General features: G+C 31.8%; 1 protein-coding gene across 1 annotated transcript; it reads left to right on the top strand.

Moving 5' to 3' along the window:
* Positions 1-253: 253 nt before the first annotated feature.
* Positions 254-18,959, top strand: LOC134250963 (calcitonin receptor-like). Its single transcript, XM_062733325.1, has 12 exons — positions 254-732; positions 7,841-7,963; positions 8,475-8,581; positions 8,958-9,049; positions 9,174-9,300; positions 9,629-9,782; positions 11,836-11,908; positions 13,905-13,977; positions 16,065-16,150; positions 17,713-17,833; positions 18,255-18,296; positions 18,431-18,959. The coding sequence occupies exons 1-12, from the start codon at positions 639-641 to the stop codon at positions 18,812-18,814; spliced, it is 1,476 nt and encodes a 491-aa protein (XP_062589309.1). The 5' UTR covers positions 254-638; the 3' UTR covers positions 18,815-18,959.

The raw sequence follows: 18,959 nt of genomic DNA on the forward strand, positions 1-18,959 counted from the left end.
AGAAAATGATTCTATGAACAATCTGTTCTGCCTTGGGAATAGAGATGAAATAATCATTTTAGTATTGTATTAAATTTTTAAAAACATTTTCTATTTCCAGGTTACATCGTGTAAAGAACATCTGTCAGAATTATCGAGAGGTTAATTGCTTATGTACGACTGAATGGATCATGTGTCAAAACTGTGTGAATCTTATTAAAACTTATTAACACAAATGAAGAAATTCAAGGAAACTAATGTTTGATGCTACGGAAAATAAAATCCAAATACCAGAAAGGAATCAATTTTCTCAGATGTCTCCAAGACTGATAAAAAAGTGATAAATTCTTTTTTGATATGTTTGACAACGTTTCATACTAACCCGACCGTATTGATGATCCTGTCACGTGATTGATGATCCTATCACGTGATTAATCATGTGACCAGCAGTATCAATACTTCAACAAAATGTGAAGAAATTGATTCAAAGAATATAGACAACGAATTATGGAACAGAGCTTGGGACAAACGATGATAAATAGACTTGATGTTCGCTGGAGTGACACTATTTTCGATTAAAGTGATTTATAAAGAAACAGAACTGATAAGTATTATATTAATTACTTAACTTGCATCAAAGAAGGTCTTTCTCTGATATAATGGATATCACAGCAGATCTTTTGTCGACGTTAGTAGACCCAGAGGTCCGGACATTGTGCTGGAAACTTCTTAATCAGACAGAGCCAAGAGACGGTAAGTGCTTATCTATATGTGCTTGATTTTCCCTCCTGTCATGTTAGTTGCATATCTATTTCCACCCACTAAACGAAAAGTATTAACAAAAACAAAACAAAAACAACAACAACAACAAAAATTTGTCATTTATATTTCAATTACCTTTCGGTGTTAATTAAGATATTTTGGCTACAAAAGTAAACATTTTTATCTTTAAATGTTTATCGACATTTTGTTCACTTAAACCATTTCATAAAAAAATTCTTCTGAATTAGAATTTAAGTGAAATGTACAGGTAAGATAAAACTTTCAATGATGCATGTTATAAATCGTTAAGTTTAGAACGATTAGAGTATAAACAGCTTTAAAATGATAATTATTATCATAATTAAAATGGAAAAATTTGTAAAACTTGAATTGTATTTCCTTTTTTTCTATGTTCTATGTAAACCTAATGAAAATAAATTAGATAAATCTATTTTTAGGGGTTGATTAAACTTTAAATAAGCAATGTAATCAATAGACCTGTATTTTTATTTCATTTTTTTTTTCAAACTATAAGTTTTTATAGAAATAGGGGTTGCAAATGTTAAAATGTCAGGCATTTAAAAAACAGTGTGCGTTTATGTGCATAATTAGTAAACTGTAAATAGTCTTGTGTTCAAATTTACACACATGTTCAGCACCTGGTACAGCATCATTAAAGATATAAATAAACTAGAGGTACTGTGAGCAATGAGCTCACTAAATGATACCCCCGCCTCCCATATGAATGAATGGCAGTGTCCATAACGTCTGTCTGTTACCCATCTCTTTGGGGTACCCATCTCTTATCCACAACTCCACTCATACCACTGAAGGAAATTTAATGAAACTTTTACAGAATCTTTATTACATATTGCCATTGTGTACCTCCTTTTTACTTTTTGATCTGACATATATTTTGGATTTTCAAGAGCAAAACATGGACACTGCCATTATATTCATATCGGAGGCGGGGTATCATTTAGTGAGCTCATTGCTTACAGTGCCTCTAATTCATTCTACAATCTATCAGGTTTCTGATAGGAACGAGATGTCAGTGTGTTTGTCCTGCAGTTGTAAATATACAACTTTGTTTGAACTTTCATATATTTTGGTTCACCAAATAGATTTATTTTCAAAGTATGAAAAACAGCTCGTTGTAGCTATTTCATATTATACAGTTATAAAGCTAAATGATGTAAGCTCATCAAAATGTAATTAATACCGGTGTATATGCTCGATATCGAAACTCAGTATTCAGCATCAGAAGATACGTATTTTATAAGGACGTTAATGGTAAGTTCAACACTATAGAGAGCGACACATTGCGGTACTTTGTCCAGCGCTCATACTTTTTACGGTAGCCTAGTGGTAGAGCGTTCGCTTCGTGATCGGGAGGTCCGGGTTCGATTCTTGTTCCCGGCGCCGCGTCAAACCTAAGACGTAAAAATAGGTAGTGACGTTCCTTCGCCAAGCGCTCGGCATCAGAAGTGAAAGTCACGGGTCTTTCGGATATGACCTTAAAAACGTAGGTCCCGTGTCACGATAGGCGCTGGCACGATAAAGACCCTCACTGCTCAAAGGCCCTGAGTGCGGAGTATAGGTCTAAATTTGAAGCCATTTACCGGCATACGATGACGTCTCCATATAAGTGAAAAATTCTCAAGAGGGACGTTAAACAATGTACAATCAATCAATCCAGCGCTCATCAGTCCGTCCGTCTGATTATTTGTCACACCATTGCTATTAGAAGTTTAAAAGTATGTCTTTGATATTTTGAAAATGCATGCATGTAGCATGACACTTTCAAATAGACTGTTTTAAAATACCATGATAATCGAATATGTGATCCTTGAAATCGAAATCTGGCCACTTTTCAAAACACATGTAGTTTATTGTGCCGATATGCATAAAAATTTTCACTTTTGAAGTGTAAGTCTATATATTTAGTTTATCAATTAGTTTGCCAACTGTTTGCCAAGGAGGACTATGCAGAAGATGATTATGTTACTGTGTCTACCATGGCTTTGTCATTGTTCTGCTTTGCAAAAAAATACTCAACCGAGTTGATTTTATATTTTTTTTTTAATTTCAAGATGCAGGATTCTGATAATAAGTCAGTTACAGCACAAACTGATAGTTATAATGCTATGCAATTAAATAAAAATCGGCAATCATGCCGCTGTCATTGCAGTCGAAATATAACCTGGTCTTCTCTGTCCAATCCAAATGAACTCAACTCGACTGTATGGAAAAAAAAAACAAACTTGACGGAAAAAGTCGAGTAATTTTACATTTCTGCAAATATATAGACTTCGTAGGAGAGATTGTACTTAGGTCTCGGGATTAACTGCAAAAGTTTTAATACTGATGATTGATGATTTAAGTATACTAGAAAAATACCAGGGGATGACACTGAATAAGAGTATTGACTATTTTAGCGATTGAAATTTAGCGGGCTACCATCAGAACGCCAAAATTAGCACCCCGCTAAAATAACCCGCTATACGGTATCCAAATAAAAATGGTGACCGTATTGTAGCAATTTTACCATGTTTACAATGCTTTGTTTTTATTTAAGAATTTTTTTATGTCTTAAAGTTGCAATAAATGGCTAAAATATTTCACACTTATCGAAGAGGATTCAGAATGCTCATGAATAAAATATAAATATCACTTGCTACATTTGTATGTAGAAAAGGTTTTATTTATCGGATTACCAATTAATGTGTTTTTAAAGAGAAGAAAGCGATGCATTAGAACGCAATGAATTATCGAGTTTTTATGCCCAAAAGACCTTCAACAGATAATTTGAAGTAGAAAACCATTGAATTCAGTCAGGACTTTTAGAGATTGTCATATTTTTTATAGAGTCTTCTTCAAAACACTTTCAGAGGATCAAGAAAACAAAACATACAGAATTTATCTTGAAAAAAAGTTCTGAATTGTTTCATTTTTCTTCCCCTTAAAACAGATAGTTGCACAGAGTAATATGGCATCAAATAATCATTAATATTAAGACGTTACGCACGGTGGTGGTGTCACATTTGGTAACGTTTTATAACGTTTAACGCCACGTAAATGGAACGTAAACATTAATCATATCGGTAAGCGACTTAGCCGTTGTCAGCACGGCGCAGTGATGAAAGCATCTGATCTAAAGTTAGAGAGAGTTTCGAATCCCACTGAGGGACGTGGAAACTGGTCCTTCAGATAAAACCGTTTAATCCGAGTATTCTTGTTTCAGTGAGGTATCTTATTTGTACCAACATCAACTGCTTTCTTAGCCCCTCTTCTCCATGCTGGATTTAAAAGAAGTTTTAATTTGTAATATATAACCATACAAAAGTAAATTTCGACAGCAGTTTGCAACACTCCATTGGTGCATGACGTCATAATATGAAGAGGGAATTCTTTAAAGGAACTTGGACACAGTTTCAACTGAATTTTTAAGACCAATTTTAATGCTTGTAATTCCCAACTAAGGCATCGTCTAATGAACAGTAAAAAAAATTGAATATCATTTATATCATTATATCATTTATTGATTTTTACAGAAAAGAAAACAAAATATACAGAATTTATCTTGGGAAAAAGTTCTGAATTGTTTCATTTTTCTTCCCCTTAAAACAGATAGTTGCACAGAGTAATATGGCATCAAATAATAATTAATATTAAGACGTTACGCACGGTGTTGGTGTCACATTTGGTAACGTTTTATAACGTTTAACGTCACGTAAACGGAACGTAAACATTAATCATATCAGTAAGCGACTTAGCCGTTGTCAGCACGGCGCAGTGATGAAAGCATCTGCTCTTAAGTTGGAGAGAGTTTCGAATCCCACTGAGGGACGTGGAAACTAGTCCTTCAGATAAGACCGTTTAAACCGAGTATTCTTGTTCCAGTGAGGTATCTTATCTGTACCAACATCAACTGCTTTCTTAGCCCCTCTTCCCCATGCTGGATTTAAAAGAAGTTTTAATTTGTAATATATAACCATACAAAAGTAAATTTCGACAGCAGTTTGCAACACTCCATTGACACATGATGACGTCATAATATGAAGAGAGAATTCTTTAAAGGAACATGGACACAGTTTCAACTGAATTTTTAAAACCAATTTTAATGCTATTCCCAACTAAGGCATCGTCTAATGAACAGTAAAAAATTTGAATATCATTTATTGATTAACAAACGAGATACAGAACTTAAAGTTCTTCAAAATGTAAACAAGGCTTGTGCCTTGTTTTTGTTTACATTTAGAAAATTTCATATTTTTAATAAAATGAAATTCAGCAAATCACTAGAAACTGCCTAATTGTATTTAAATTAACTTCTTTATTGAAATCATCTGCTTTGAACGAACATATATTGGTATATTAATCTATGTAAACATAACATGACTCGGATCCTGTTTACATAATAAAGGTTTGGAGCTCTAACTCTGTCTTGTATCTCGACAACTGAAGTTTTAATTTTTGATTATTATCAGGAAGACCTCAGTTGAATATATTTCTAAAAATGAAAAAAAAAATTATTTGAAAAGTTTTAGCTAAAACAGGTCTATGCCCTTTTAAGGGATGTTTTACGATGAATAAATTAAGAAACAAAATACCAATATCATTTTTATCTTTGTGTATACGTGGCTTTTTTCCCTTTATTTCATGATAAAACAAGTTACGACATTAAAATATTTCTTTTATTGCGTTAAATATTTATTTTTCTTCATTTACATTCTTTCCAATTGACATAATGATATCTGCGTTGACAATCTATTGTGAAGCACTTAAAGCTTATAACCTATCAAATAATCCAAAAGACAAGTTATATCACACGATCATAATAAATTGTAAATTAACAATTGAAGGATATAACATCTTTAATCATCAACACATCAAAACGTAGCGATATTTGTGGAGCTGAATTAATTGGATACAGTTTTATTGCCCCTTATAAAAAAGAACTAAAAAATAAAAAGCAAATAAATTGACACTGGGATTAAGCAAATTTATTGGGTATGTATCAATTCCGGTGTGTGATATTAAAACACAGCTGTCGAACAGACAGTTCTAAAAATGTCAAGGACTTGAGGCGGAATAGAGAACTAGGTTGTGTTACACTTTTTATGTCTTCTACACATATTTGTATTGTTTGAATATTTTTTAAGATCGATCATGTTGATCTTTGTAATATATTCGTTAACTTGACCTTGTATATCTTTGTCCCTGTTTCTTGACACTATAAACTTTAATTTTATAAATAGATTTAATTGAACATTGTATTTGAGATTTTGATTCTTTCAAGTCTATGGCTAGAAAATAGATTAACTTCCTCTTATTGTATCTTTGTATGCTTTTTATTTCTAACAAAGAGAATTAAAATATTATTTGTGAAGAATTTCATACATGGACCTAAACTACATGTTTGCCATAGAGTATTTTAGGTGTCCCACTGCATGCTTGTGCGCACGATGGTCAAGTTCTTATATCTATTATAGAACACAATATTAAACTAAACCAACCATACCCGGAAGTAATATATGTCAAAGGTATACAAACGAAAAATATGCTCACTGTATTCGAAAGTTAATATTTTCACACTGTCAGATACACATGAGTAAACTATACACCAAGCTTACAAGTTCATTTTATACATTAGTTTTTAAAACAAAATAATAAAATTTTAAAATACCTTTTTGGAAGCGTAAAAAATCATAAAAACAGATGTTTCATTATAATGTTAGAATAAAAGACAAAAAAAAATTCAAAAAAAAAAGTTCTGATTATTGATATTCAGTACGTAAAGAATATAAAGAAGGCACGTTGTCAATAAAAATGCACAAACTTAATTCTACTCTTTTGGCTACAATGTATTTCCTAAAAAGAAAAGAAAATGACATCCAAAAACAAACAAGATATCCAATAGTGATATTGTTTATTTGTAATCTCGGTATACATTGTAACAATTATCCTACAATGTACCAAAATTGCGAAAAATGTTTCTTCTGTACCTTGGTTAATTATAAACATGTAAATGAATAGATGAAAAAATATTTCATTTAATTAATAATCAATTAATCTGCATGTGGTGTTGTTTATGTCTTCCATCTAATACGTCGTTCAAGAGTATACATCGTGTCCCGATCAATTATTAATCAGGCTCTTGGCATTAATGTATAAGATTTTACAGTGACAACAACCTTATTCAAAGCAAGTACGTCACATTATTTTAATATATTTTTGAGAAAAACCGGCCGGACTAACAAAGGCACAGCGATGCATTGCTAATCATTTATTCAGATCAATGAAGCAGATTACACGCTGCATACATTGGTGAACAATGTTCATACATATACTATTCTGTTTCTTTAATTGCATGATATCGTTATTTTTTTTTAAATTGTTATCTCAGATTCAAAATTCACAATTAACAAAATTCCGATATTGAAAGATGTGTTAATGATGGGTTGCCGGTTGAGGATCGTTGGAGATATCGCTCAATTTTAACTACTATTATTGATTTCCTTCGCAAAAAGACCGTCCGATCATTAGTGATGTACAAAATCTTTTAACAAAAAATGTATCGAATTTTTTCTTTGTCAAATCGCTGGATAATGTGACTGATACTTAATCAGGCTCTTGGCCTTAATGTATAAGATGTTATGGTAATTTCAACAACCTTATTCAAAGCAAACGTTTCATATTTCACTGTTCAGTTTTTTTAATCTTATTCAGTCAATGAAGCAGATCTACGCTGCCGTTGGTCATACATATACTATTCTTTTCTTTAATTGCATTTATCTTTTTTTTTTTAAATTGTTATCTTAAAATTCACAATTAACAAAATTCAGATATTAAGAGGGTAGATTTTAGGCTATTTTTAGACTAAGAGCTCCATTTTCAGATATACAAAATTTTTTAAACTCAAATGTATGAGTTTTTTCTTTGCCAAATGATTGTTGACAGCTTAAGATATCATATACCTAAAAAAGGAAATAAGTTATATCTTATGTTTAATTTGTTGACTCCTAGTCTTCTTAATCATCGTTATATATTTGTATTAATTAAGTCAGTTTTCTTTAATAAACTCTTGCTTCAACAGGAAAGATATACTGTCCCAAGGTGTTTGATCACGTGACCTGTTGGAATTACACATTGGCCAATGTTACAGCGACAGGAGGATGTCCAAAGTCACACCCCCAGGGACAGATCTTTTCACCTCAGGGTCAGTTCATATGTCATCTCTAAGTAAAGGTCAAGTAAAAAGTGGTATCGTTATAACACAGTGAATGAATAGAGCCAATCGTATACATAACGAGAAGGCTCATTTGATATTTGAGTTTTGAAACATATAAAATTCGACATTCTAGATTCGAGCCTTCTGAGCTGTCTCATATAATCATTTGATCACAGGATCAACATAAGGTTAAATTTGTTCAATATTTTATTTTCAAATAACCATTTCTACAGTTTACTTTCAATCATCAACTAGCTTAATTGCAGTCGCCTGCGTGGTGCAATGGTTAGAGCGTTTGCTCTAGAGTCGCGAAGTCGATACTTACGTTGCAGGTTCGAATCCCACGGTGGGACGTGGAGACCGGTCCTTCGGAAGGGACCGATTAAACTGACAGTAGGTGCTGGAATTAAAAAAAACCCACTGTTCAATGGTACTATAGATTCAATCAATCTACCCATTACTGTACATGTATTTTACAATTAGGGATGTTATTTTTTAGGTCACTCTTATCGACAATGTATGGGTGATGGGACCTGGTATGTCAGTCCTTTTAACAACATGTCATGGACAAATTACATCCCCTGTGCTGATTTCTCAGAATATCAGGTATGTTTGACTTTTTTTGGAAGTCCATGTTTGCTCTGCTCCTGTTTTGTATTTTTTATAGACTTTTGATCCTTGAATACTGTTCGTTATCTCTATATGTTTCTATAAACCACCGAGTATATGAGGATTTCAATCACCTGAATGTACATGAAAACATCTACTTGTGTATTAATTAACGTATTAAGAATTGCACAAACATATTTGGGATTTATAAATTTTGAAATTACTCTAAAATAATGGTGAAGTTAACATTTCAACAAACACTGATGTTTTTTCTAAATATAATTCATTGAGGGCATGAGTGCTTATGTTCAATGTGGATAGTAGTCACTTGGGATAGTGGATTTCTAAAACAAATGTGTGTATTTTCTTTCAGAATCTTCAGAACATAAACTATGTATACGAAAGTGGATACGTCGTATCGTTTATTTTGCTGTGCCTTGCTCTAATTATTTTCACCTGTTTCAGGTAAGCGTTGATCATGCAGGAAAAAATTTCTTAAAATTTTTGATGAACTTGATGTCGATTAAAGTAATTTTTTTTTTGATAAACTTAATGTTATATAAGGTTTTTTGCTAATGTTTTTTGGTAGACAACTTCATTGTACGCGGGTGACGATACACAAAAATCTATTTTTGTCCTACATTTTGTATGGCCTGATGTGGTTATTGTTCAATTATCTGGTTACCCCTAATCCGGATGTAGCCTTTGAAACTCCGGTAAGTATATTGCGCACGCACCAAAACATGCAGTTTATCGGTTGTATCTTTCAATTTACCCTTACCCTTACCATTATCTATATATAACCAAATTAATAAAAAAATTATCACAAAAGTTATGTGAGGTGCACACTGCCAAGGGTAAAATTGGATTCTAAACTTGGAAAGACATCTTACGTCATAGATATCATTTCGACTCATCAACATTTATTTATATTAATCTCTCTTGGGCAAAGCACAAAACATAAAATCAAATGAATAAATGCATGAAATGTAAAATGAAATTAACAACATGCCTTTTGACTTTTTTTTGTTATCTTTGATTCAGATTTGGTGTGTTGCCCTATGGATTCTACAGAAATATTTCCAGATTTGCAACTATGCCTGGCTTTTTGCAGAGGGATTCTATCTACATTCGATAATTGTCCTGACCTTCACGAACCAAAAGAAGCTGTTGCTGGTGGCGCTGTGTATTGGATGGGGTATGTTGTTTTCTAAATCTTCTAATGGGGGTGTTTACTTGGGGGTATTTAATGGGGCCTACAGTAAAGGACAAGCATTAACCTGTTTAATGATGCAGTATTTATTTTTTATTTTTGAATTGAATTTTTAAAAAAAAAAGTTTGATGGAGTATTTTATCAGTAAAGAAATGGGATATTTTATAGGGTTATTTTATTAAAATTACATCAATCTTTGAAATTTGTAAGACATGCATGTAAGAAATTATACCTCAATTTCAGAAAATCTTTAGTGTAAACAAATGCTTTGTTTATGAAATTTGAATTTAGTTCCATAAAGTTTCACGTTTTTCTTTACTTTTCTAAATAAAGAAATAAAGAAAGTGCAGACATATGGGTATTTTTGTTATTTCGTACCCTACATGAAAATTAGCTCAGAATTGATTACCTCATAAAAAGAACCTCTCTTTAATAATGTGATAAAATTAACCTAACAACTTTGGATCCCCTGGACTTTAATTAAATCACATAAGCAATATAAACTACAAAATAAAATGCAGGATTACTTTTATGTGGTTACATGATATGACCCTTTTGTGTAAGACCAAATTTTTGCAGAGGTGTATTTTAAGATAAATGACCCTGTTCTGTGTGTAATTTTTAAAACAAAGTCCTTCAGACATGAATTAAAAATGTTTTATGTGTTCTTATTAGGTACACGTCATGACTTTGGAAATCAGATTTAAATCATGTTAAGATTATGCTATAATTAACTACATTAAAATTTTGTATTAGCATGGGCATTGCCCCAATGTAATTAAAATTAGATCTTTGACCCGCTCTAGTCTAACTAGAGCAAATCAAAGATTTAACTTTAATTATATTTGGGCAATGTTTAGCCTATTGCAAATTTTACGTATTTTACTAGTATATTTTCTTCTATTTGTATTAAAAAACTAAGATTAATGACAATGACAATGACTTATTCTCTTAAATGTACAAACATACATTCTAGAGAGGAGGTAGGAAAAGATATAAACAATAGAAAAAGAATATAATACATGTATAATAGACAGTGCAAAATATGTTAAAGTTCAAGTCAATTATTTTCATCTATAATTTGTTTGACAATCAATAAAAAGAGCTATATATGGTAAGAGTCATTTTTGGCCCCCTAAAAATCAGCATTTTAGAATGCTAAAAATATATGCTTAATAGAGTTTTATTTTGTAGAAGAGATTATATTGAAAATATTTTCAATACATACACTCACAAGCTAAATATGATGTCAGAAAATATGGTATTTTTGCAATCCAACTAAAACAAGATAAAAATGGGCTTTTTCTTGACATTTTTTCTTATGGGAAACACAGAGCGCAGCTTGGAACATGCAAAATTTTTCTGTCAGTAATAACATGAATAAGTCTTGTATAGATAAATCTTTGGTAAAAATATTAAGTTTGTTCTAGTTTGCGCTCAATATTTTCTGGAAGAAAAACTGCTTGAAAATAAGCAGTTTTATACAAAATATACAAAAATGGCGTGAAAACGTGAACTTTATGATGTCATATTTCTGAATTAATGGCATTTAGATCAAATTGAAAATTACCAATCAAGGTCACATATATAGCCTTGCAAATTAAAACTATATATAAAGTAACATTATGATATTCATTTTAAGGGGCCTATTGAGACACTTATCATATATTGCTCTTTACATAATTTTTTCAATGCTGGACAGTTTGTTGTTGTAAAAAGTTGCTTAAATTTATCTTATAAGATCTGATACCAGAACGGCAGACGTAATTTTTGGTAAAGCACAGCAGGAATATATAAAGCAGAATGTCTCAGCTAAATACAATTCACGATAGAAAAAAAAGTGAAAAAAGCATTGTCCCTCTATAATCACCTTTATTATTTTCTTCTATATGAGACACGTTTCTTTAAAATTCAGGTGCTATCATTAAAGCACTATTTCTGTGATATAACTTATTTTTTATTCTATATGAGATACGTTCTAGTGAAATTAACATTGCATGATGACATTGTAACAACACAGATATATTTGTTTTCCAGTGATTCCTATTCTGCCCGTGTCAATATATGCCATACTGAATGCTAAATCAGAGGATCCAGTGGGAAGACTACAGTAAGTTTGTGTTCTGAAAAATTTTGTAGTCAGTAAAACAATTTTGCTTCACTATACATATCAAGTTTTTATGACTGAAATATGGAGTTCACTAAAAAAAAAGTATTCATGCCCAATATCCTTTTAAACAATGCAAAACGGGAGGAGAGCAAAGTCGGACCTCAAACAAACATCAAAGAGGGAATCAGATACCATAGAAGAGCGAGAGCATTATATATTAACCGGTTATACCCCTCGTGTGATCCTTGTAATGTTTAGGAAAAACGGACAAATCCGTAGGAGACTCAAAAATATGAAGTTAATTAATGGCCCACCAATTAATATGAATGGAATATATAGAGAATAATACATACCCTTTTCCATATCACATCCTGTATCAGCCCGAGACACCAATATCAGCCAGAGGGCCGAAAGCCCGAGGGCTGATAATTTCATGACAGGTTCAAACCAACACATGGATGTGATGTGGAAAAGGGTATGTTTTATTATATTTATTACATACTTAGTAATAAAATACAGAAAAAACACATTCAGTTGAGAAGAAAATAAGTAAATAATCATGCATGGACTTCTTACATACATGTACATAGTCTAATGTCTCTTAAGATTTGGGTTTGTTTCTACTTCTATTTCAATGCACTATATATCCGAAAAATATAATTTGAAAATATTCTATAGTATTACATGTATTTGTAAATTAAGATTAACCTTATTTTCAAAAAGTTAAAATTAAGAGAATATGAACCCACAAAAAATTGTGTATGATCACAAGTATTGTTATTGTGGTTTAATTTACTAAGGGTGTGATATTGACGTAAAACAATAGCCGTATCATCAAGTTTTTAGGGCTGAAATATGGATTTGCAGGGCTGATCCTTTTACGGATATCAGCCCCGCAAATCCATATCAGCCCTGCAGGGCTATATATTACGGCTATTGTGATCCTTGTCAGCCATATCGCATATGCAAAAAACCTGTATTTATTACTAAGTGTGTAATAAATGAATATAAGATAATGAACACGGATCAAGCTCAAAAGTCCTGTGAACAATATATAATATGACTATTGATTCAGGTAGGTGTCTTAACAAGCCACAAATTTAAAAGCTGTGCTGCAAATACAGTTTCCTTACTCTTTTAATTTTCAAAAGACAAAAGGTTGTAGCATGATTAATTCACTTTCTAACAAGAACAGATAATGCAATTACTCTTTACAAGAAATTCGTATAACACTGTTTTAACATTTATTATTTGTAATATTTGTCAAACATTTAATGTAGATTTAAAAGAAAGCCATTAAAATATATACATCATTATGCATGTAATGTCATCAAACATATTAGAATATAATGAGCAGAAAGAGAATTTAATTTTCATTGCACTTTAAATAATGTTCTTTTTCTCCATTTATTTCATCAGAAGGTTTTCGGTCAATGAGTACACATACATATATAATCTGTTTATTTCCGTAAATACAATGTTATGCCGACCTTGATATACATAACGTGTTTACATTGACTACAATTATATAAATGATAATGGTTCCTATTATGTATTCTTAAGTTTTGGAGGTCCGTCTTTGCTCTGCTCCAATCTTTTGTTTGATTGACTTTTAAGCTTGGATATAATTTTTGCATCACTTCGAAAAGAAAAAAAAAATATACAAGTACACATTTTATTGAACGTTTTCCTTCTCGTTCTTCGTATATTGGTTGCAAATGTTGCGACTGTGCTAATGGTAGTCTTCATATTGCACCTGCTTTTGTGATAATTTCCTTCTTGTTATTTGCATATTTAAGCTTTAAATGTTTGCAGGGTAACCGCTTGTGCTCTTTTTATCGTTTCTCTAATTGAGGTTGGTAAAGTTATGGGTTTTTTTATTAATGTTGCAGAGAATTCATTTATTGGATCATTGTTAGTCTCGTTCAACCAGACGCTTGGCTGTCTCCGTAAACTTCGACAAGTGAACGAGACTAGATCGTTGTGTTTTTTGTAGTTGTTGGACCGGGGATTCCGGGGAGAATCAGCTGATTTGGATTTTACACGGAACGTGTATGGCTTCACTTGTTGTAAGATTATTTTGATAGAGAGAGAGAGAGAGAGAGAGAGAGAGAGAGAGAGAGAGAGAGAGAGAGAGAATGTGTGTGTCTGTACAACCAAATCTAATTCTGCCTTAAACAGGTCTGGACGATTTCCAAATATGGAAGTCAAGAAAGATAACAGTGAATTGCTATAAATACACAGGATAAACAAGATGCCTGTCTTTCTGACCAATCAGATAACGGCATCTAGACAAACCCATGAGAAAATAAATAAAACACGTGGTATTAAACTTTTTTGCTCAAAAGATTTTTTGTAAAACATTTTTTTTTTGTAAATTTTATGCACATTTACGAATGATACAACATAAATCTACTGTGAACAAACACAACTTGATCGCTTAGAATAAATTCCAGGTGGGATTAAACATCCGTCATTACGAGGTTGCAATCCCAAAAATTTAACTTACGTTAATAAATTTGATATAAATACTTCAAAATTTCAGTTTTTAGAGCCTGGCAAAAAATTTTCGTATGGGAATATATTAAGCAGAGTTTAATTATTCCCTAGTGTTTATTTGAAAAATCGTTCGGTCTCTGGTATTCGTGTGTTAAGTTATGGTGAAAAAGCATTAATCTACATCCCCTTTTCTCTACCTTATACACCTTTTGTTGTGCCTATTTAAAGTGTACATAACATGGTATGCAGCGCCCATGAAACTCGTGATACTTTAAGACTACATGTAATCTAAACACTGAACGCGTGTATGCAGTAGTCGTATACCCATGAAAACAACGCGATATCGATGCAAATCGGACAGCTAAGCAGAATTATTTTCACCGACATAGCGTATGTTCTGCAAATATTATAATCTATTATAACTTGACGGTGTGATCTAGTCTTCCGTAAGCAATTTCATTGTTATATACGTACAAGTATTTTATTTCAAGATGAAAATGTCAAGTTTGTTCACGGTAAATGTTTGGGGAATACCTTATTCTTCCAAACTTGTCAGTTTGATTCTAAAGATTTTTTGTCAAAAAATCTTTAAAAAAAAAAAACAAACAAACAAAAGCACGTATTCTCTTTTTGTTTCTATGGATTATATTTTGGGATGTGTAAAAATGTTGTTTTCTGATTTGACAGGAAAATATTTACGTGTACATGATGTATATTTATAGCAACTTTCAGTTATCGTTCTTGACTTCCATATTTGGAAATCGTCCAGACCTGTTAGATAATAAATATGTACATGTTGTATTATTGTATACTTCTTACCTGAAAGATAAACGTATTCTTTTTTTTTTTGTTTAAAGATATTTACGCATAAATGTTCAATTCTTGTAGTTAGAAGCCCAAGAATTTTTTACTTTCCTTTGGACTTAACGTGCTTTAGTTGATAATATAAATGTTTTGGAAATTCCACAGCGACTCGATGACTTTAATGTGATAACAGATTCCCTTTAGAGTTTACCAAACAATTTAATGTTTAAAATGATAAATTGGTTCTGTCAATTTCTTCTCGTTGGAAAGCTAATCATTTCCATCAATATTTTTGCAAACACTTTACGACAATGGAAAATAATTTCTTTTTTTGAAACTGGTTCACCGATATTTGTAAGAACTGCCCTTTTATATGCAATTTTATATTGCATGTTCTCTTTGAAAATCTCTAATATTGATTCACAAAACCATAGAACATAAGATCAAACCCAATATTAAAAAAAAATGATAAATATCCTCTAATCTATTTTTTTCAATTTCAAATGTAACATAAGCCGTATCAAATGAAATAATCACTGCGATATAAATGTACAAAACAAAATGAACAACAAAGAAAAAAGTTTAAAGTCAATTCTATGATCACTGCCAATGCTTGTAAATTTGTTTATACATGTAAAACTTGTTTTAAAATCACTTTAAACATCAAATGTTTTCAATTTCTACAAATTTGAACTTGGCAACATGTCCTGGAACACTTGACCGTTTAATTGTTCTTCTTTTTATACAGTAAATCTATTCACAATTTAATTATATATTGTTTGCCGCGCTATGACGTCATAATAGTTTAACGTCAGACACAATAAGGTACATTAATTTTGATTCCATTATATAGGTTAACCTAAGTATTCTGGTCAATGTGATGAGAATTGTTGTTATGAAAATACGTGCAGTCAACATTGGAGAAACAACACAACTAAGGTAAATCATGTTTTTGAAAATACGTGCAGTCAACATTGGAGAAACAACACAACTAAGGTAAATCAAGTTTATGAAAATACGTGCAGTCAACATTGGAGAAACAACACAACTAAGGTAAATCATGTTTTTGAAAATACGCGCCGTCAACATTGGAGAAACAACACAACTAAGGTAAATCACGTTTATGAAAATACGTACTGTCAACATTGGAGAAAGAACACAACTAAGGTAAATCAATCTAAAGTTAATTAAGGTGTTAGATGAAAACACCAAATAAGGAAAGCGAAACTTATGTCAACACAAGGGAAACGACTTTATTTGAGTAGATCAAATCTGGGAAAACGTAGTTATTTCAATAAAAAAAAAGAAAGTCAAATCTTTGTAATCTTTGACATTGTTTTCATCATTTTTATGCTGTTGTAATATTTGTCATTTTAAGTATTAAGGTAATTCAAATATGTTCCAAAAATCAGTTTAAAGCGCGAAGGAAAATTTATTGCATTGCTGTGGTATTTGTGTTATGTTTGGTCAGTAAGTACATGTGACTTGTTTATTTCCGTAAACACACTGTAATTCCGACTTAGATGTATACTTACCTGTATATACATAACGTGTTTACAGTGAATACAAATGGATGTTATAGAACAATGTTTCCTGTTATGTAATATTTTCAAAGTAAAGTTACTACGGAAGGTTGAAAAGGGTAATTCTAGGAATTTTCAATTTCAGATATTTTTCAAAACTTTGAATTTGTTTCATTGTTTCAAAACTGGACATTCCAAAACATTTTTGTTTGATAGAAAACAACCTATTCTGATACAAAAAACATACAAATTGTTTTTTTTAATGAAATATATGAGGGTTATGAACAGGATTAAAGCTTTAAAGTGCATTAAAAAATTAAATTTAGAAACAGAGCAAACAATGCAAGGACCTCTAAAACATCAGAGGTGGGATCAGGAGCGTTGGCGGAGAAAGCATCCCTTGCCATTGTGTCACACCCGTCGTGTGCTCCGTGTTATGATCGGGAAATAACGAAAAATCTTTAAACAATTCTGTGTATAATAAAATATCAACTTTTAGTCTCATTTAATTTCTGTGCCCTTTAATTTCACAATAAAGAATGAGAGCATGTTATGATTACAACTAGCGATTGATCTCATACAAACTCTTCACTACAATTCTATCAACAGAACACACACACACTGACCCCCGGAATCTCCAGAGCTCGGATCAGATATAATTGAAGATAATCTAAGATATATTAAGATAAAAAAGAAGCTAGTGTATTGTTATTCCTTTTACGTTGGAGCGGGCAACATTACTACGAAGAAAATGTTAAGCATACTGCAAAAAAAGTTATTTTAGTGCCAGTTGTGACTGGTCTGCAGGGAATGGACACTCCTCCATGGCACTTGAAACCCTTTTCTGATGTTTTTGAGTTCCGTGTTTGCTTTGCTCCAATTCTGTTTTGTTTGATGGCCTTTTGAGCTCGAATTCTGTTCGTTATCTCCGCATATTTCATTTGATTTGTTGAAGAAAACCTGAGTTTTATTTTACAGGAAAACATTACGAGCTTGTCTGATTCTGGTACCCTTGTTAGGGCTACAGCAGGTGCTATTTCCCTTTCAGTCGAACCACATCGCATATCGTGTGACGGTGGCGCTCGTATCTTCTTACCAGGTACGTGATATTTCTTATCTGCAAAGTGTAATTTTATAACAAAAAAAGCAAACAAACAAACAAACAAAAACAAACAAACAAACAAAAAAAAACCACAAACAAACAAATTAACAAACATACAAATAAAAAAAAATAAAACCGTAATTGGGATCTAAGTGAGAATTTTCAGAAACAAAATGCCTTGGAAAAGTTTTTTTTTAAATTTCTTTCCAAGATAAATCACAAGTAAAAGGTTTGCACCACAAATTTTTTAGAAGGCATAGAATTTATCAAAAAAAAATTAATAAAAAATCTGTTTGCATAATTATTCATTATTTCAGAAAAAAGTGAACCATGAAATGTTTTGGAAGATGTAAGCTTATTTAAGGAACGTTTAAAAGATTTTTCTTACTTACTCAAATATCACTTCTTTTCATTTCAGGGCGCCTGTGTTGCTTTATTGCTTTGTTTCTTCAACAGAGAGGTATTATATAATTATCTCTATTACTTAAATGGTTGCAAAATAGATTACATTTTTTCTTTTCTTTTAATTTTCTCTCAAGCCGATAAAATGTTTTTGAATTTCGTATTACCCACTACATCTTAAATCTATTTTAGGTCGTTAAGTGTTTCAAGAAAAAGATTTCTCAAATAAAATACATCAACGAGGGTCGAAGATCCAGTTTGCTAACAATCGGAACATCTCTCGGGGGATTGCTCAGGAGGGGAAGCAGACAAATTAGCATATACACCAGGCGAACATCTGAATCACGTGACCGGAAGACATCAGAAAACGTGCCGGAAACCGGAAACCAAATCCAGAAAGATGTTAATCAGCCGTTGCTGAATGAAGGTGAAATGAAAGAATCTCAAACGGTAGAAAGTTTGCTTTCAGTCGGTGACGCTGTGTCCTTAACAGGTAACAGTACCAGACGAGAGAGTATCCGAAGTGGCGATTCTTCCAGAGGTCGATGTAACTTGCCAAGTATTTCCGAAGTGTGAATATGAAAATGCACTATGAACTTAAAATGTATGTCTTCATATAAGAAATCCTTTGAAATGACTTTTGGAAAAATAACATAAAAGTTTGCAGCAATGTTTTTGATCAATTATTTTTCTAATACTTTACATATTAAAATGCATTTTT

The sequence above is a fragment of the Saccostrea cucullata genome, unplaced genomic scaffold (assembly GCF_032062105.1).
Source record: "Saccostrea cucullata isolate Sc308-1 unplaced genomic scaffold, CSIRO_AGI_Scuc_v1 ctg391, whole genome shotgun sequence".
NCBI lineage: Eukaryota > Metazoa > Mollusca > Bivalvia > Ostreida > Ostreidae > Saccostrea > Saccostrea cuccullata.